Genomic DNA, 16042 nt, shown 5'->3' on the forward strand with positions numbered 1-16042 from the left:
GCCGTTTTTGGACTTAATGTTCCCAAACAACGATGGAATTTTTGTTGGTGACAATCCGCCATGTCACCGGACCACAGTTATTTGCGATTGGTTTGAAGAACTTTCTGGACAATTCGAGCGAATGATTTGGCCACCAAGGTCGCCCGACATGAATTCCGTCGAACGATTGTGGGACGTAATCGAGAGGCCAATTCGTGCACAAAATCCTGCACCGGCAACACTTTCGCAATTATGGACTGCCATAGAGGCAGCATGGTTCAATACTTCTGCACGAGACTTCCAACGACTTTCTGGTTCTATGAAACGTCTAGTTGCTGCACTACGCCAGGCAGAAGGAGGTTCGACTAGATACAAGAAGCTATTCTATGACTTTTGTCACCTCAGTGTCTAAGGCATTTATTGAAGCCCTTTCTTCCGACCAAAAGAGGCATTCCTTCTCTAAGGGCACGCATTCTCTCTTCTGTCCAGCCATTGTTCTGCTTTCGCTCGTCGTGGAAGCTCTTAAAGTTGTTAACGAGAGATTTGTGCTTTGATCATTTAGAAATCCCACCTGATCCATTTCGGTGCACTTCAGGTTCTTTCTTACTTCCATGAACCATTTATCAGAGACTTCAGGAATGTTATCCAGTAGATTCAAAATCTGTTTCTTTAGTCGGTTTGCAGCCGTCATGAGCAGATGTGCATAAACTTAAATCGTCGTTTCTTTATCGACTCCATCAGCTGTTCATTATACCCGTATATCTCTTCTCTTCGTCTTTCTGTCTGTCTGTCTGTTATCCTAAAACCCATTATTTGGCCAAGGATCTTGCGTTCATTGTTCTCTGCTTCTCTCACTTAAGCCTTCACTGTCATTCTGAAGCGTTCGCTTTCGTATAGACATTCGGTTTTGATCACTAGTTGTGCTGTCTGAGCTGAGTTCCTGAGATAGCCTTTCTCTTGCTTGGGGCATGCATCCTACAAAAAGCAGTGGTCATCTTCTCTCGCTTGCTGTTGTTGGTTTCTTTTTCGCTAGTTTTCATCTGCACTTTATCACCAAAGTATCTAAAACTGTCCACTTTTTATCTTTTATCGTACTCAGTCGTTGGGTGACGAGGTCCTGTTCGGATGTTGTTACGTTATGTCTTTTTTTAAAATAAATTTGGGGGCCAGCTTTCTCTGCCTGCTCCTTCAGCATGTTTATCTGTTTCCTGATAGGATCGTCAGGTCGTAGGTAAAAGCAAGGTCGTTGTCTCCAAGACACTCCACTGTGAACGTCGATCAGTAGCCCTTTCCCACAACACTACTTCTTCGTCCTCCAATGTAAACTTGGTTCAGTAGTCCGTTCCTGGAACACTGTAAGTGATCCTCCAACGCTAACTTCTTTCTCGAAACGCAGTCTTCCAATCCTCCATTGTGAACTTTGCTCAATAAGCCTTCACTGAAGACCATTTCTTGATCCTCCAACTAGGAATTTGTTCAGTAGTAGTGTTCCCAGAACACAATTACTTGATCTTCCAATGTAAACTTTGTTCAGAATCCTTTTCCCGGCTAATTTCTTTTCCTATTCTCGAATATGCACTTGAACTGAATTGGAATAGTCACTCACCCTGTCGGATTACATTTTAACTATCAGAGAGTTTTCCCGTGAATTATTTTTGAATATGTCTGCGTTAATTGATTGATGATTTATACTATTTTGGGGTCCACTCCAAATTCTGTCAAGATATCAAACAATGTTTACCAGTGCCTGCCAGGGTGGCCGAGCGGTTCTAGGCGCTTCAGTCTGGAACCGCGCGACCGCGCGACCTACCTCGGGCTTGCATGTGTGTGATGTCCTTAGGTTAGTTAGGTTTAAGTAGTTCTAAGTCTAGGGGACTGATAACCTCAGATGTTAAGTCCCATAGTGCTCAGAGCCATTTGAATTTGAATGCTTACCAGTCTACCGAATCACAGTTCTTAAAATTGACGAAGGCCACTTTTAGGTCCTTAGAGATGTAATTATCCGCTAGTCTTTCCATGCTCCAAAATTGCTCGGCCCATTGCCTTCTTTTTTTGAATGCACCTTGCTATCCGCCAGCGGACGATCTGCTTGCTCAGCCAACCTAGACTGCTAGAGTACCTTGAAAGTACCTTGAAAGTCTGAGGTAATCTATGAATTTCACAATAACTGTTCAAGTCAGTTCTATCACCCTTTGTGTACAGAGCGTGAATCAGTGCTGTTTTCCATTCACTAGGTTTTATTCCAGTTTTCTGTATATTTTCCCTGTATTGATTTAGGGGATTCATGATGATTTGTTCTCTACTTTTCGACGTGTCCGCTGCAATTTAGTCCTTCCCGGTGACATAACTGTTCTTCAAATATACAACAATTTTGGCAAGTTCCTTAGGAGAAGGAGCAGTGGAATTGTTGTTTCTTACCTCTGGAATCATTCTCGGCTATTTTTCTCTGTGCTATTCCCTTTTTAGCAGTGACGCATGGTACTTGACTAGAGTCTCACAGTTTTCCTTTTTATTTGCTACCGGATTTCCACGTCCTTCTTGAAGCTGAAACTGCCGATAGCCTCTTATATGCTGAAGGTCCTGTAAAAGTTCGTACTGTTTCTTTTGAATTCTCACTCAATGTTTGCGATTTTTTCTGTGACTTTGGCTCTTTTGGCTTTAGAAAGAATTTTTTCAGTCTGCTTCCACACTTTTTTGTACACCTTTTTTGTCTTCTACTTTGTTATTCTTTCATATCTTCTGTTTAGTCAGCGTACAATATTTTATATATCGTTACGCTTTAATTGACTTTCTTGTCACGGTTTTCAGTCCACCATGGCTGTTTGCAACACCTTTGTAAAGCAGCTATTTCTTTACCAGCATATGCCATACTTTTTCGGATATTCTACTCTAACAGCTCTTGGAAATTAGCTTTGTTTTGCTTTAGCCTTTCGAGGTCGACACTAATAAGTTTATTCTGAGGTACGTTCTTCTTATTTAATGAAGGAAGGGTTACCTTTACGCGAATCCGAAGCTGCTCTGAGAAAAGGCTGTCTCCTTTCCTCACTTCCACATCAATAATTTCCGTACTATTCAGTTTCGATACTGTTACGTTGTCCAGTTGAGATGATTCACGATCTTCTCGTGCAGAGCGCCAAGTATTCTTTTCCGTGGTTAGCTTTTAAAAAAAAGTTGACATAAGTTTAAAGTCAAAGGTGTCACATACGTCAATAAGTCTTCCGCCAGTTTTATCTGGTCTATTGCCGGCAAGGTAGCTGCCAACGATATTCTTAAACTGTCGCTCCTCACCAGCTTACACATTGAAACCGCCCATTAGATGTTTGACATTGCAAAACAGGTTTGTTTGTATTTCGCTCTCTAGCTGGTCCCAGAATACGTTTAATTTTCAGGATTTCTTTGATTGTCTTCACACTGCACGATGGCACTGAACAATGTGTACCTTCCTGCATTGCATGCTCATTGGAATATTAGAGAAGACAGCCTGTCCGAAGGAGTGTTGAAATCTCTTATGGAGTCAGATACTTGTTTCTGAAGACAAAATGCCGTGCCCTGTTCCTGAAGATTTGCTCCGATCCTATGCCTAAGTTTTCTTTTAAATGTTCTGTAATTCTCTTAGTCGAAGGGGTTTGAATCTGTGATTCGCGCCTTCTGTAATAGCAGGAGCTGAATGTTTCTCGTTTCAGTTTCCAGCTCTGGAGTATAGTTTGTATGTTGACTGTTCCAAAACCGTGATGCATCTTAGCTCGTAAACTAGACCTGACTGCATTGGCTAGAGTGTTAGTCTCTATTTTTATTGCCTAAAAGACTTAAAAAAGTCTCCGACTCGATTTTGCTTTTTGGTACAGGCTCCCCAAAACTCAAAGGACAGTGTGCTCCGCCAAAAGCGAAGATGGCTTCCCGTTTCCGGCTACCACCTGGATTAGTTCTTTCTAAATGTGTTTCCACTGTGCATATTGTTACTGCACAGTACGTTTGCGAGACCCGGTATTTCTGTCTGCTGTTATACCTACGCTTATAAGCCGTAGGGCTGGTTATTCCGCCCACATTACCGTTAGGAATGTTCCTCTTCCACCGTCCGTTCAGAGCCAAACCACACGTAAGTTAACTGGGCGAGGGAGGTGGTTAAATTGTTACTAATTTTTTTTCCTTTTTTTCTTTTTCTTTTTCTTCTACTTCTTCTTCTTCTTCTACTACTACTACTACTACTACTACTACTTCTACAACTACTGCTACTACTACTACTCCAAAATATCGTAGCTTTTAGTCTGCTACTATAGTTGTTGTAATACAAAATTTGCATTCTTCCTACATCCGTACATTGTAAGTATTCATTTCATTTTTTCCGTATTTTCATGCACACAGCATTGAATAACATTTTATCCTACTTTTTCCCTTCTAGCATCAGCATCTTCATTTCTGTCTTTTTATTCTTTCTTTTTATTGTAACCACCATCATTCTATTATGCAACAAAGCAACAACAGTAACAAACAGAACACTGCGGAGGGAAGGAGGTTCTTTCAAAGAGATGATCCTGACTTTTGGAGTCAACAAATTATGGAAAGCGTAGAAAATATTTGATATGACTTACTAGAAGAAGGACTATTCGTATGATGACGTTATAGAAGAAGAAATATGAATCGATCTAGAAGGTATAGGTGACCCAGCAGTAAAGTCAGACTTTAACAGAACTTTGGAAGACTTCTGACCAAATAAGGGAAAAGGAGTGGATAACATTTCTTCGGAATATCTAAAATCATTGGAGGAAGTGGCATCCAAACAGCTATTCGAGTTGGTGTGTGGATCTATGGGACATACAGACTTTCGAAAAATCATCCACACAATCGCGAAGATAGGAAAAATGGATACGTGAGAGAACTACAGTACAACCAGCTTAACAGGTCAAGCATCCAAACTGCTAAATAGAATAACATACAAAAGAATGGGAAAAATTGAGAACCTGTTAGCTGACGGTCAGTTTGGCTTTCGGAAAGATAAAGGCACCAAAGAGGCGGTTCTGACGTTGGACTTGATAGTGTAAGTATTTGTATGGAGTGTAGCCATGTATGGAAGAGAAACATGGACGATAAATAGTTTGGACAAGAAGAGAATAGAAGCTTTCGAAATGTGGTGCTACAGAAGAATGCTGAAGATTAGATGGGTAGATCACATAACTAATGAGGAGGTATTGAATAGAATTGGGGAGGAGTTTGTGGCACAACTTGATTAGAAGAAGGGACCGGTTGGTAGGACATGTTCTGAGGCATCAAGGGATCACCAATTTAATATTGGGGGGCAGCGTGGAGGGTAAAAATCGTAGAGGGAGACCAAGAGATGAATACACTAAGCAGATTCAGAAGGATGTAGGTTGCAGTAAGTACTGGGAGATGAAGACGCTTGCACAGGATAGAGTAGTGTGGAGAGCTGCATCAAACCAGTCTCAGGACTGAAGACCACAACAACAACAACAGTGTAAGCAAGACGTAAGGAAACTCAAGACGCGTTCACAGGATTTTTCGACCTAGAAAATGAGTTCAACCCAAATGGCGCAAGATGTTCGAAATTCAGAGAGAAATAGGAGTAAGCTCTAGGGAAAGACGGGTAATAGACAGTGTGCACAAGAACGAAGAGGGAACAATAAAAATCGAAGACCAGAATAAAGAGCCCTGATTAAAGAGGGAGTACGACAGGATGTAGTCTTTTGCCCCTACTTTTCAATCTATACATCGAAGAAGCAATAACGGAAACAAAAAGAAGGTTTAGTAATGGGATTAAAACTCGAAGTGAAAGGAGATCAATTACAATATCAGCTGATGACATTGCTATCCTCAGCGCAAATAAAGAAGAATTACAAGACCTGTTAACTGAAAAGGGTGCAGAATAAGGATAAAGTGTATAGCGAAGTAAGACAAAAAAATGACAAACAAAAATGAGATTAGCGATAAACTTAGCATTAAAAATAATAACTAAGCAGTAGAAGAAATTTAGGAATTCTGCTATCTCGAAAGGGAAATCATACACGGCGGACGAACCGAGAAGAACGTAGTACCGCCGTCAAAGAGGGTATTCCCGGCCAAAAGATGCCTTAATTAGCGAAAGAAACTTATAAGAATGTACTCCTGCACAGAATTGAATGGAAGTAAACCATGGGCAGTGCGAAAGCCGGAAAAAAAGTGAATGGAAGTACCTGAGGTACGGGCACTATAGACGAACGTTGAAAATTATATGAACTGATACGAAAAGATATGAGAAGGTTCTCCGCAGAATCGGCGAATAAAGAAACGTACAGAAAGCACTGAAAAGAAGAAGGGACAGGAAGACATCTGTAAATAACTGCCATGGCACCGGAGGGACCAGTAGAGAACAAAAACTGTTGGGGAAGGCAGAGACTGGAATTCTTCCATCGTATAATTGAGGACATATGTTGCAAGTGCAAGTCTCAGATGGAAAGGTAGGCACAAGGGAAAAATTCGTGGCTGGCCGCATCAAATCAGTGAGAAAACTAATGATGCAAATTTAAAAAAAAAAGTGGAAGGAAACTTGGATCAGCCTGTACACGTCTAGTGGCCTACCCACTGCGCCCTCTCACTAGATTTGAAGGTAAAGGCAAGGAGGTAGTAGGAAGTTGAAATTCGGAAACAGCAGGAAGCTGTGTGTTCGGATTGCAGACCTCGTAACTTACTTCGAGGTTGCCAGGGACATGGGCTTGAGGGTTGAATCAGCACGGCACTCAGAAAATATGCTGTAAATTAATCCAAGATATAAGGATGAGTAAAACAGGTTGTCAACATTTAGTGAGACTGCAGAATGAAGGTGTACGTGTTTGTCCAGCAGCACTCATTCGCGTGTGTCTGGAAAAGTGAGAGTTATGCTCAGCTGAGTCAGTGGAGAGCCTTCAATCGCAATCCAAGATAGGCGATTAGTTTGGTGCAGTCCATCAGTTTGGTGCAGTGATGGATGCACTCCGCGGGAAGCAGAACATGGATGATGGAGATGTTATTGTTGTAGCAGGATGTTGGCTCCGACGTCGACCAATAGAGTAGTACCATGCGTGCATACAGGCCTTCCCAATAAAGTGGTGTAAGGCCGTCGCCTTGAACGGAGATTATGTTGAGAAGTAGGGTTTTGTAGCCAAAACAGTGCGGAATAATATGGTGTATTAGAATTCGGAATAAAACCATCCTGCTTTTAGAAAGAAAAGTTGCGTTATTTGTTCAGTACCCCTCGTAGAAGATAACTATCAACAAAGAAGTACATGTAGAGTTCGATGAACCTGTAAAAGACACTCAAAGTAGCTTGTATGCTGTTCTGATAAAACTTTGTGTCTTTTCAACACTGATCCACAAATTTTGTTGCAAGACTCCCGGAACTGTAACGTTTCAAATTCTAATTGGATACATTCCTTCAAATGCTTGTCATCGCGAATCTTGACGGATTAAACCTCATGTTTAGTACATCCCATACTACAGAAATCCATGGGTGTGGTATTTGGGGATCGTGGAGTCCATAAAATAGTACCCCGTCTGCCAATCAAGTTTTCATTTAGAAAGTCTCTCACAATAATTCCGTAATGCTACGGGTTCTCCATCTCCTTGTCATATCAACTTATCGTTAAGCGGCTACAGATGTTCAAAACATGGATTGTTTTACAGTTACAACAACATTTATGAACATATGCAGATAATTTACAAAACTGACAGTAGCATTAAAGAAAACAAAGCCCGATTAGCCCACCACTAGCAATAGTTGCCCGTACACCACAACAAAAGAGATTAACTCTGTCTCCATCACCACATGGTGATTCGTAGAATCCCAGGAGACACACTTGTGTCTCTTCACTCTGCCATCGAACTTAAGAGACGCTTCGTCACTCCAAAGAACGCTTTTGTAAAACTTGTAATCGGATTCTTCTCAGATTGTGCACAACTTTCAGAATGCCATACCCCTGTCCGCATACTCCTCGTTTAGGCCTTGAAGTAAAGTACGTCTATATTATCTGAATTTCAGCTTCTCCAGAATCCTTTGTAAGCTTGTTGTTGCCAGTTCATACTTATTGGGCATTTTCATCGCTATTTGGTCGGTTATTAGACAAAACATTGAACGAATTCTAATACTTTTCTATAGTAACAGGATTTGGCCATTGTGAACGACCCAGTCTGTTCATATATCAAATTTAATTTGCAGACATATTGTCAAGATGGAGGTTGAATGTTCTGAAAACGTTCCACAAACAAATCACAAACATCATTTTAATTATGGTCATGTTTGCAAAACAAATACACGCAGTTCTGTAGTCAAATTATCTATTCGTTGTGTCTCAGATAACAACAGACAACTTAACCATAAAATACTAATGTCTGTTGACTTATCGATACCATGCACTAGTCAAATTCACAAATGACTACCGTTACTCTAGGCAAAACAAAGCCTAAGGATTACCAGTGACAACTGACGTATGCCCCAACCTGTGTTTCGTACCATTATAACTACTTGTAAGTAAGTATTATAGACAAGAATGTATGTCGTGTATAATGAAAAACTATGCACCGGATAATGAGCAGGATATTTGTTGGAGGACCAGATAATGAGAATACGCCTCGCTAAAATGAACATTCTGCGATATGTTACCGAATCAGAACTAGATCAATTTGAGACGTTTTTAAGATAATCAGTTTTTATTGGAAAAATCTGTTTTGTTATAAAAGGCTCAGAGGAAAAAAACCAGGTAAGTCAGTTTTTCTTCGAAACTGAGGTATTGCTACAACTCGATTCAGACTAGGGATACACATTTGTTAAGAGGTTATAACACTAAAAAGAAAAGACCAAGTGAGTCCAGAGATATTAGCATTCAATATTGTGCTGTAAGGGGAAACAACAAGGCAAGCCAAGTTTTGAGGGGAAAGAGGGAGACAAGTCTGTGGTGACTCATCCAACCACGGGAGGGAGGGTGAACAGAATTCTTATGCATCACCCCCTCCCCCTTCCCCTTTACAATTAGAGATTAGAAAAAATAAGAAATCTGCATAGATTTTGCAAAATATTTATCCATTCAAAAACATAGCAACCAATAATGCTTACTTTAAGCGGAAAATTTCGATGTATTCGTTCAGTATCCATTTCCTGCAATATTTTTGTGTTTCTTCTTTTAAGTATTTCGAGAAAGGGTACAAATGAAGTGACGTCGCTCCTTTTTCACTTCAACACTCTCGTCTTGGATGAGGACACTGAAGACTTATATACAAAGCGGTCCAGGAGAAATCGTCGATATTCAGGGATACAACAGGTACGATCATTCGAACCAAAATAGTGCAGTAAACATGGTCTCCAAAATGCACACCTTAAGAGCTATGAGTATTTCTTCATCTTCGAGACTATGAAACAAATCTTTTCTCTGTAGTATCTTTGCTTTCCATATTTTGGGAAGAAATAATATGGATCAAAACAAGGAAAATATGTCTCGTAGACAAGAGCTCAAAAATGTTCAAATGTGTATGAAATCTTATGGGACTTAACTGCTAAGGTCATCAGTCCCTAAGCTTACACATCACTTAACCTAAATTATCCTAAGGACATATACACACACCCATGCACGAGGAAGGGCTCGAACCTCCGCCGGGACCAGCCGCACAGCCCATGACTGCAGCGCCTGAGACCGCCAGGCTAATCCCGCGCGGCAGACAAGATCTCTAAAGATCCACACCTTAAGAGATAGGAGCTCTTGTTTAGCAGAAGACGTGTTTCACAGTAGCGAAGATGAACAAGTGCTCATACTTTTTTCAAGGTATGCACTTTAGAGCCTGTGTTTATTACACTTTTCTTTGCTCCGCGTGATCTTTCCTTTCATATCTCAGAATACTGGTCATTCCTACTGGGATATCCTGGATATTTTGTGATTCTACTGGTGTTCAAAATAAAAACTTCATCGTTTTCCCATTCGTTCATTATAACCCTCAATTAGTGGCCTGAAGAAGATCAAAAATAAATTTCCTGTGCGTGGCCACCTGAAGATTTCAAGAAATAACAGAAGCATCCAGATGTTAGCCATCCCCTTTGACCAGGGTCAGTGTCAACCAAAAAATCGAACGTTGGTTGACTCAAAGTGCGCTGCAAAAAGCCGTATCAAAACTCAGCCTATTAAGGTATATCACCTGAATTCAGCCACTGTCGTTTGATGAAATATCAAACGACATATCACGGAGGAATGCAAAACGACGTTATAAGAAGATCATGACAATGAACTGCCTATATCTACTTACAATGGAATTGCGCAGCTTTAGAATTACTTACTTGTCAACCGTACAGCAGCTTTGTAGTTATCTTCTATTCGCTGAAATCTAATTCGAACAGTTCCGTTCTTTATTTTGGATCTCCTTAAAATTTCCTACCTAAAATACAAAGATTTTCAAAATCTGATTAAGTTTTTCCATCCTTTTCCTGTGAAGTTCTTGTCATACTGCCCACAGCAAAACATTTATTATATGAGTACTATCGCCATCCGTCACAACCAGAAATTCGTTAAGTCGTGATTGTTACGGAATTAGTGTGTTTGTTTCGCTTTCACCTCTCTGCTTCTTTTACTTTACTGATTGGTGTTGAGAGGCATTTCGGAAAATTACTTAGTTCTTGGAACACTTTGGGTGCGAATAACGCTATTTCCACATTATATGCACCGATGTTGTTTAATTTATGTCATGAAAAGTACTGTACGTTCTTATATAAAATAGACGTAATCACAGTTCAAACATTAAAATCGGTTTTTCTCAGGTTTCATAAAAATTGGCTTTCCTGGTTCTTTCCCCCAGACCTTAATTTGTAACTAATATAACTTTTATTCTCTTTTCCTCATTTATGTCATTCTGTTACTTGCTGTACGATTTACTTCTCCTTCCACATAGCAAATTAGAGAAATGACAGCAAGTATTTAAGTACATAAATAAATAAAAAGAAATAGATTTGAAGATCAGATTAATCTGATTCAGTTTTTGTACTGTAGACCCAATGGTCATTTGTCAGGAGACTATGAATACATTACATTAAACTGGAGCTGCTAATATTTATATAAGTAATATACTGTCGGAATCAAACATAGTTATGCATTTTTAATAAATTTATCGCACACAAAATACCTCATCTTGACTGGTGTGACCAAGTGCTGTCAAAACTGAAATATCACAGACAATTTTAATTAAGCTGGTCTAACAGTTCCTGTTACATTCATCTATACAGTAGAAGGGGTTGCCTACCAAAAAGTGATTCAGCCTCTGTTTGAACTGTGCTTTATCTAAAACCAAATTTTTAATGTAGCGTTTAACAATACTTCACTTTGTTTTTTTTCTGTGTAAGTTACTAATGTTTTAGTGTTGCATCCCTCCTATTTTCGCCACGCCACTTGTTGTTCAGTGATAGAAATAATTCAGGTCATTAAGAAACTTTGCTCCATTATAAAAAGAGTTCGCATGCTGCCTGTATTATTTATCGTTTCTCTTCTGTAGATACGGTGACTGCAATAAACCCCTTCGTCAGAAGAATCCCAAAGGAGCTCCGCGAGCCGTTCCTGCAGGACTATGTGCGGGAAGCCTACAGACTGGGAGCCCTGGCCCGACACAGTCTTCCCGATGATGGCGGCTGCTGCTACACTTTCCACTACGGCGCGCTGGTCGTACACGCAGTCCGGGCATGAGTTGCTGTTGTTGCTCTGGCAGTCAGTTCTGTACTGCCCTCAACCTTCCCCATGAAACGTCACGTTACTCAGCTGTCACACAGAAAGTGTGTCTCAGTCGAAAAGTCAAAAATCTCAGTTTATTTTAAAAACATGGGTTGTTTTATTTTCGAAGGAAAAACGCCTTCTGTAAAACTTATGTAATTATGTATCTACACTCGAAGAACTAAATTTAACTCAGAATTTATGTATGTGTTTCAATGTTGGCATGTACAAAGATCATACAGTGCAATCCAAATAAACATGAACTACTTCAATGAGTCCTAACATTTGAACCAATAATACTACACATTCACAAATTTGGGAGACGGTGCTACACAGTTTGGAGATTAAATATTACAAAGTTCTTTAAATAATTTTTCTTTGGGTTCTTAATTTCGTGCATGTGCAGATAACAAATAAACTGAATTGTCTTACCTCTAAAGCAGCAACAGTAAAAGGCGACGTATTCTGGCCTCTCATGAAAAAAATAGAAACATGCTAACTAGAGGCTCAGTGGTGTGCAATGTTACCCGTAATACTTTGAAATGCATATGAAATTCTTTTGGCTGATAAATGTAAACATTTAAGAAAAATCCGACGTCTTCGAAAAACGTATGACCTGGACAAGAATGCGGTAATGATTGTAGTGATTTACAAACAATGATTTTTTGTGAAATTGTATTCCAAGTTAACCTCTGATTCTCAAACCTTTTGACAACTGGAATTACATTACTCAGAAAAATTACATCCGTTTTACTGATTCACAAACAACTAAATTTAAACAGCAAGTAATATCTAACCTCACTAAAAAAAGCATAAATACAAACCATTGTATTACACACACCTGTCTTAACAAATCTTAGAAACGTTACAAAAGGGAAATATCTAACTAGTCTTTTCATCCAATCAGTGTATGTACATTCTGGAGTTACTCAACAATTACAAATTATCAGCCAACTCATCTACACTATCACTCTACAAAACGAGAGTCATAAATATTTAACACCTTTACCTTGCTCGCGAGGAGATTTCTTCTTACATGTTCTCGTAATTCCTACATTAATCTAACACTTGGTGGCTTCACAGAGCACACCACAAAACTACCTGCTCCATCCTTTTTGGCTCACAGCCAGCCACTACCGTGTGCCAAGCGCTCACTTACTCCAAGACTACAATCACAGACTAGAAACAGTATCTTTTGCTCTATGGCCGTGCACAGTCAACGATCCGCTTTATAAAGCCTATCAGAGATACATATTTTTTATAACATCATAGTTTCATTTTAGTTTACATTAGTATTATTATTATATTCGGGTGCGACATGCAATTGTATCCCAGTAGACTCCTTTCGCAACCCTCCAGCAGGGTTTAACAAATTTGGCATATAATTGGAAGTACCTTGTGCAACAAATGTGTGGTAAATTTATCTCTGTACTGATAATATGAAATCTTGCGTAGTGTAGAACCGTTACAGTGTACTCCTAAGGACCATTATAATGTAACATGTCATGATTGCACAAAAGAATTTAACTGTGTAACAACATTAAACTTGTAAGAACTGAGAGTGCTCAGGTGCACTAGTATTATTCATAATCTGGTTATAAAATGAGTAAATTGTCTAGTAAACAAAGTTCACCAACCTTGTTTACTAGACAATTTACTCATTTTATAACCAGACAAATAAATGATGTGAAGCAAAATCAGTATACAATCCTAATCGTCAAGATAATGGTATAGGACTGCGCAAGAGAATGGAAGAGTCATGGCTGAAACCTATGAGATGTTGAAGTTACTGCATCATCAAGTGCATTTCCTTTTGTTTTTTCACAGGTTCACAAATAGGTAGTGGCCAATTTGGATTACATACAGTGTACGAAGATACCTGAACTGCGTATTATTTGCTTCAGTCATGTACAGAGATACAATAGGTACTCAGCAACAAATTACCAACAACCACAGTCGGCGATTATCATAATGTCAGTAATGTGATGACAAGCATCAGCCCTGTTCTTCATAGTAGAGATTCTTCTGAAATCCTAAGTCAAATATAGTCACTTATGTTGAAGTATGAATACCACTAATAGATTTCTCCAGTACCATAAACAGATTATAAGACCGGATAATGTTGTTGTTGTTGTGGTCTTCAGTCCTGAGACTGGTTTGATGCAGCTCTCCATGCTACTCTATCCTGTGCAAGCTTCTTCATCTCCCAGTACCTACTGCAACCTACATCTTTCTGAATCTGCTTAGTGTATTCATCTCTTGGTCTCCCCCTATGATTTTTACCCTCCACGCTGCCCTCCAATACTAAATTGGTGATCCCTTGATGCCTCAGAACATGTCCTACCAACCGATCCCTTCTTCTGGTCAAGTTGTGCCACAAACTTCTCTTCTCCCCAATCCTATTCAATACTTCCTCATTAGTTATGTGATCTACCCATCTAATCTTCAGGATTCTTCTGTAGCACCACATTTCAAAAGCTTCTATTCTCTTCTTGTCCAAACTATTTACCGTCCATGTTTCACTTCCATACATGGCTACACTCCATACAAATACTTTCAGAAATAACTTCCTGACACTTAAATCTATACTCGATGTTAACAAATTTCTCTTCTTCAGAAACGCTTTCCTTGCCATTGCCAGTCTACATTTTATATCCTCTCTACTTCGTCCATCATCAGTTATTTTGCTCCCCAAATAGCAAAACTCCTTTACTACTTTAAGTGTCTCATTTCCTAATCTAATACCCTCAGCATCACCCGACTTAACTCGACTGCATTCCATTATCCTCGTTTTGCTTTTGTTGATGTTCATCTTATATCCTCCCTTCAAGACACCATCCATTCCGTTCAACTGCTCTTCCAAGTCCTTTGCTGTCTCTGCCAGAATTACAATGTCATCGGCGAACCTCAAAGTTTTTATTTCTTCTCCATGGATTTTAATACCTACTCCAAATTTTTCTTTTGTTTCCTTTACTGCTTGCTCAATATAGAGATTGAATAACATCAGGGAGAGGCTACAACCCTGTCTTACTCCCTTCCCAACCACTGCTTCCCTTTCATGTCCCTCAACTCTTATAACTGCCATCTGGTTTCTGTACAAGTTGTAAATAGCCTTTCGCTCCCTGTATTTTACCCCTGCCACCTTTAGAATTTGAAAGAGAGTATTCCAGTCAACATTGTCAAAAGCTTTCTCTAAGTCTACAAATGCTAGAAACGTAGGTTTGCCTTTCCTTAATCTTTCTTCTAAGATAAGTCGTAAGGTCAGTATTGCCTCACGCGTTCCAGTATTTCTACGGAATCCGAACTGATAATGGTAGGTATGAAAAGGTAGCAAAAATAAGGTAGTGGAACATAATAATTTCTACTTATGTCAACATCGAGTAACGTTTCTGATCAGAAAAATTTCTGAATCCTAATGAATTTGCAGACTGGATGATGCAACAATGCTTTACATCAGAGTGAACAGACAAGACTGAAAGTGAACTCTGAATAAAACAAAATCAATAAGTGGCATCAGCTTGCCAATTCGACATAGAATAACCTAACATGATAGTGAACATCTCTGGGTCTTAATATTATGCTGTGGCCTTGTATATGCAATAACCACACGGGGTAGTCACGCTGTCTAAGCCGTCTTGTCACTGTCCGCGCGACTTCCCCCGTCGGAGCTTCCAGTCCTCCCTCAGGCATGGGTGTGTGTGTGTGTGTGTGTGTGTGTGTGTGTGTGTGTGTGTTGTCTGTAGCATACGTTAGTTTAAGTTAGATTAAGTAGAGTGTAAGCTTAGGGACCTATGACCTAAGCAGTTTGGTCCCACGGATCTTACCACAAATTTACAATTTTGTTTTTGTATGCAATATTGTGACAATTACTTAAGAAAACCTAACAGTAAAATCAAGAACTGAATGACTCCCGACAGCCTTGTACTTGAAATACATGCAAACTTTAATATTTAAAACAACTGTATATAAAATATCAGTCTGAAGCTCAAAGTGTCCTAGTCATATGAAATAAATGCGGACTTTAATAGCTACAAATGTGACAGAAACCATCTTTGTGGCTCAAAGTGGCCTAGTAGATGAGATAAATGCTGACCTTAATAGCTAAGAATGTTACAGAAACCATCTTTGTGGCTCAAAGTGGCCGAGTCATGAAATAAACGCTGACCTCTGTAGCCAAAAATGTTGCACAAATCATTTTTTTGCTCACTGTGGCCTGGTTTAACAGGAAATAATCAAAGCTGAGAAAGCACCACAAAATAGCATTTACCTACAACTGTATATGGCACTCAGAAGCCTCTGCATAAATCATAATAAGGATATGTTACTTGATATGGCTTTCACAAAAACAAACTCCACAAATA

At 39.5% G+C, this 16042-nt stretch overlaps 1 protein-coding gene across 1 annotated transcript in view; it reads left to right on the forward strand.

Moving 5' to 3' along the window:
* LOC124795975 (juvenile hormone acid O-methyltransferase-like) overlaps positions 1-11657 on the forward strand; it is a 188827-nt gene extending 177170 nt beyond the window's left edge. Inside the window, exon 6 of the mRNA XM_047260056.1 lies at positions 11470-11657. Within this exon, the coding sequence (XP_047116012.1) occupies positions 11470-11657 (188 nt within the window). The remainder of the gene's footprint in view (positions 1-11469) is intronic.
* The last annotated feature ends 4385 nt before the right edge of the window (positions 11658-16042 follow it).

The sequence above is a fragment of the Schistocerca piceifrons genome, chromosome 4, assembly GCF_021461385.2.
Source record: "Schistocerca piceifrons isolate TAMUIC-IGC-003096 chromosome 4, iqSchPice1.1, whole genome shotgun sequence".
Classification (NCBI taxonomy): domain Eukaryota; kingdom Metazoa; phylum Arthropoda; class Insecta; order Orthoptera; family Acrididae; genus Schistocerca; species Schistocerca piceifrons.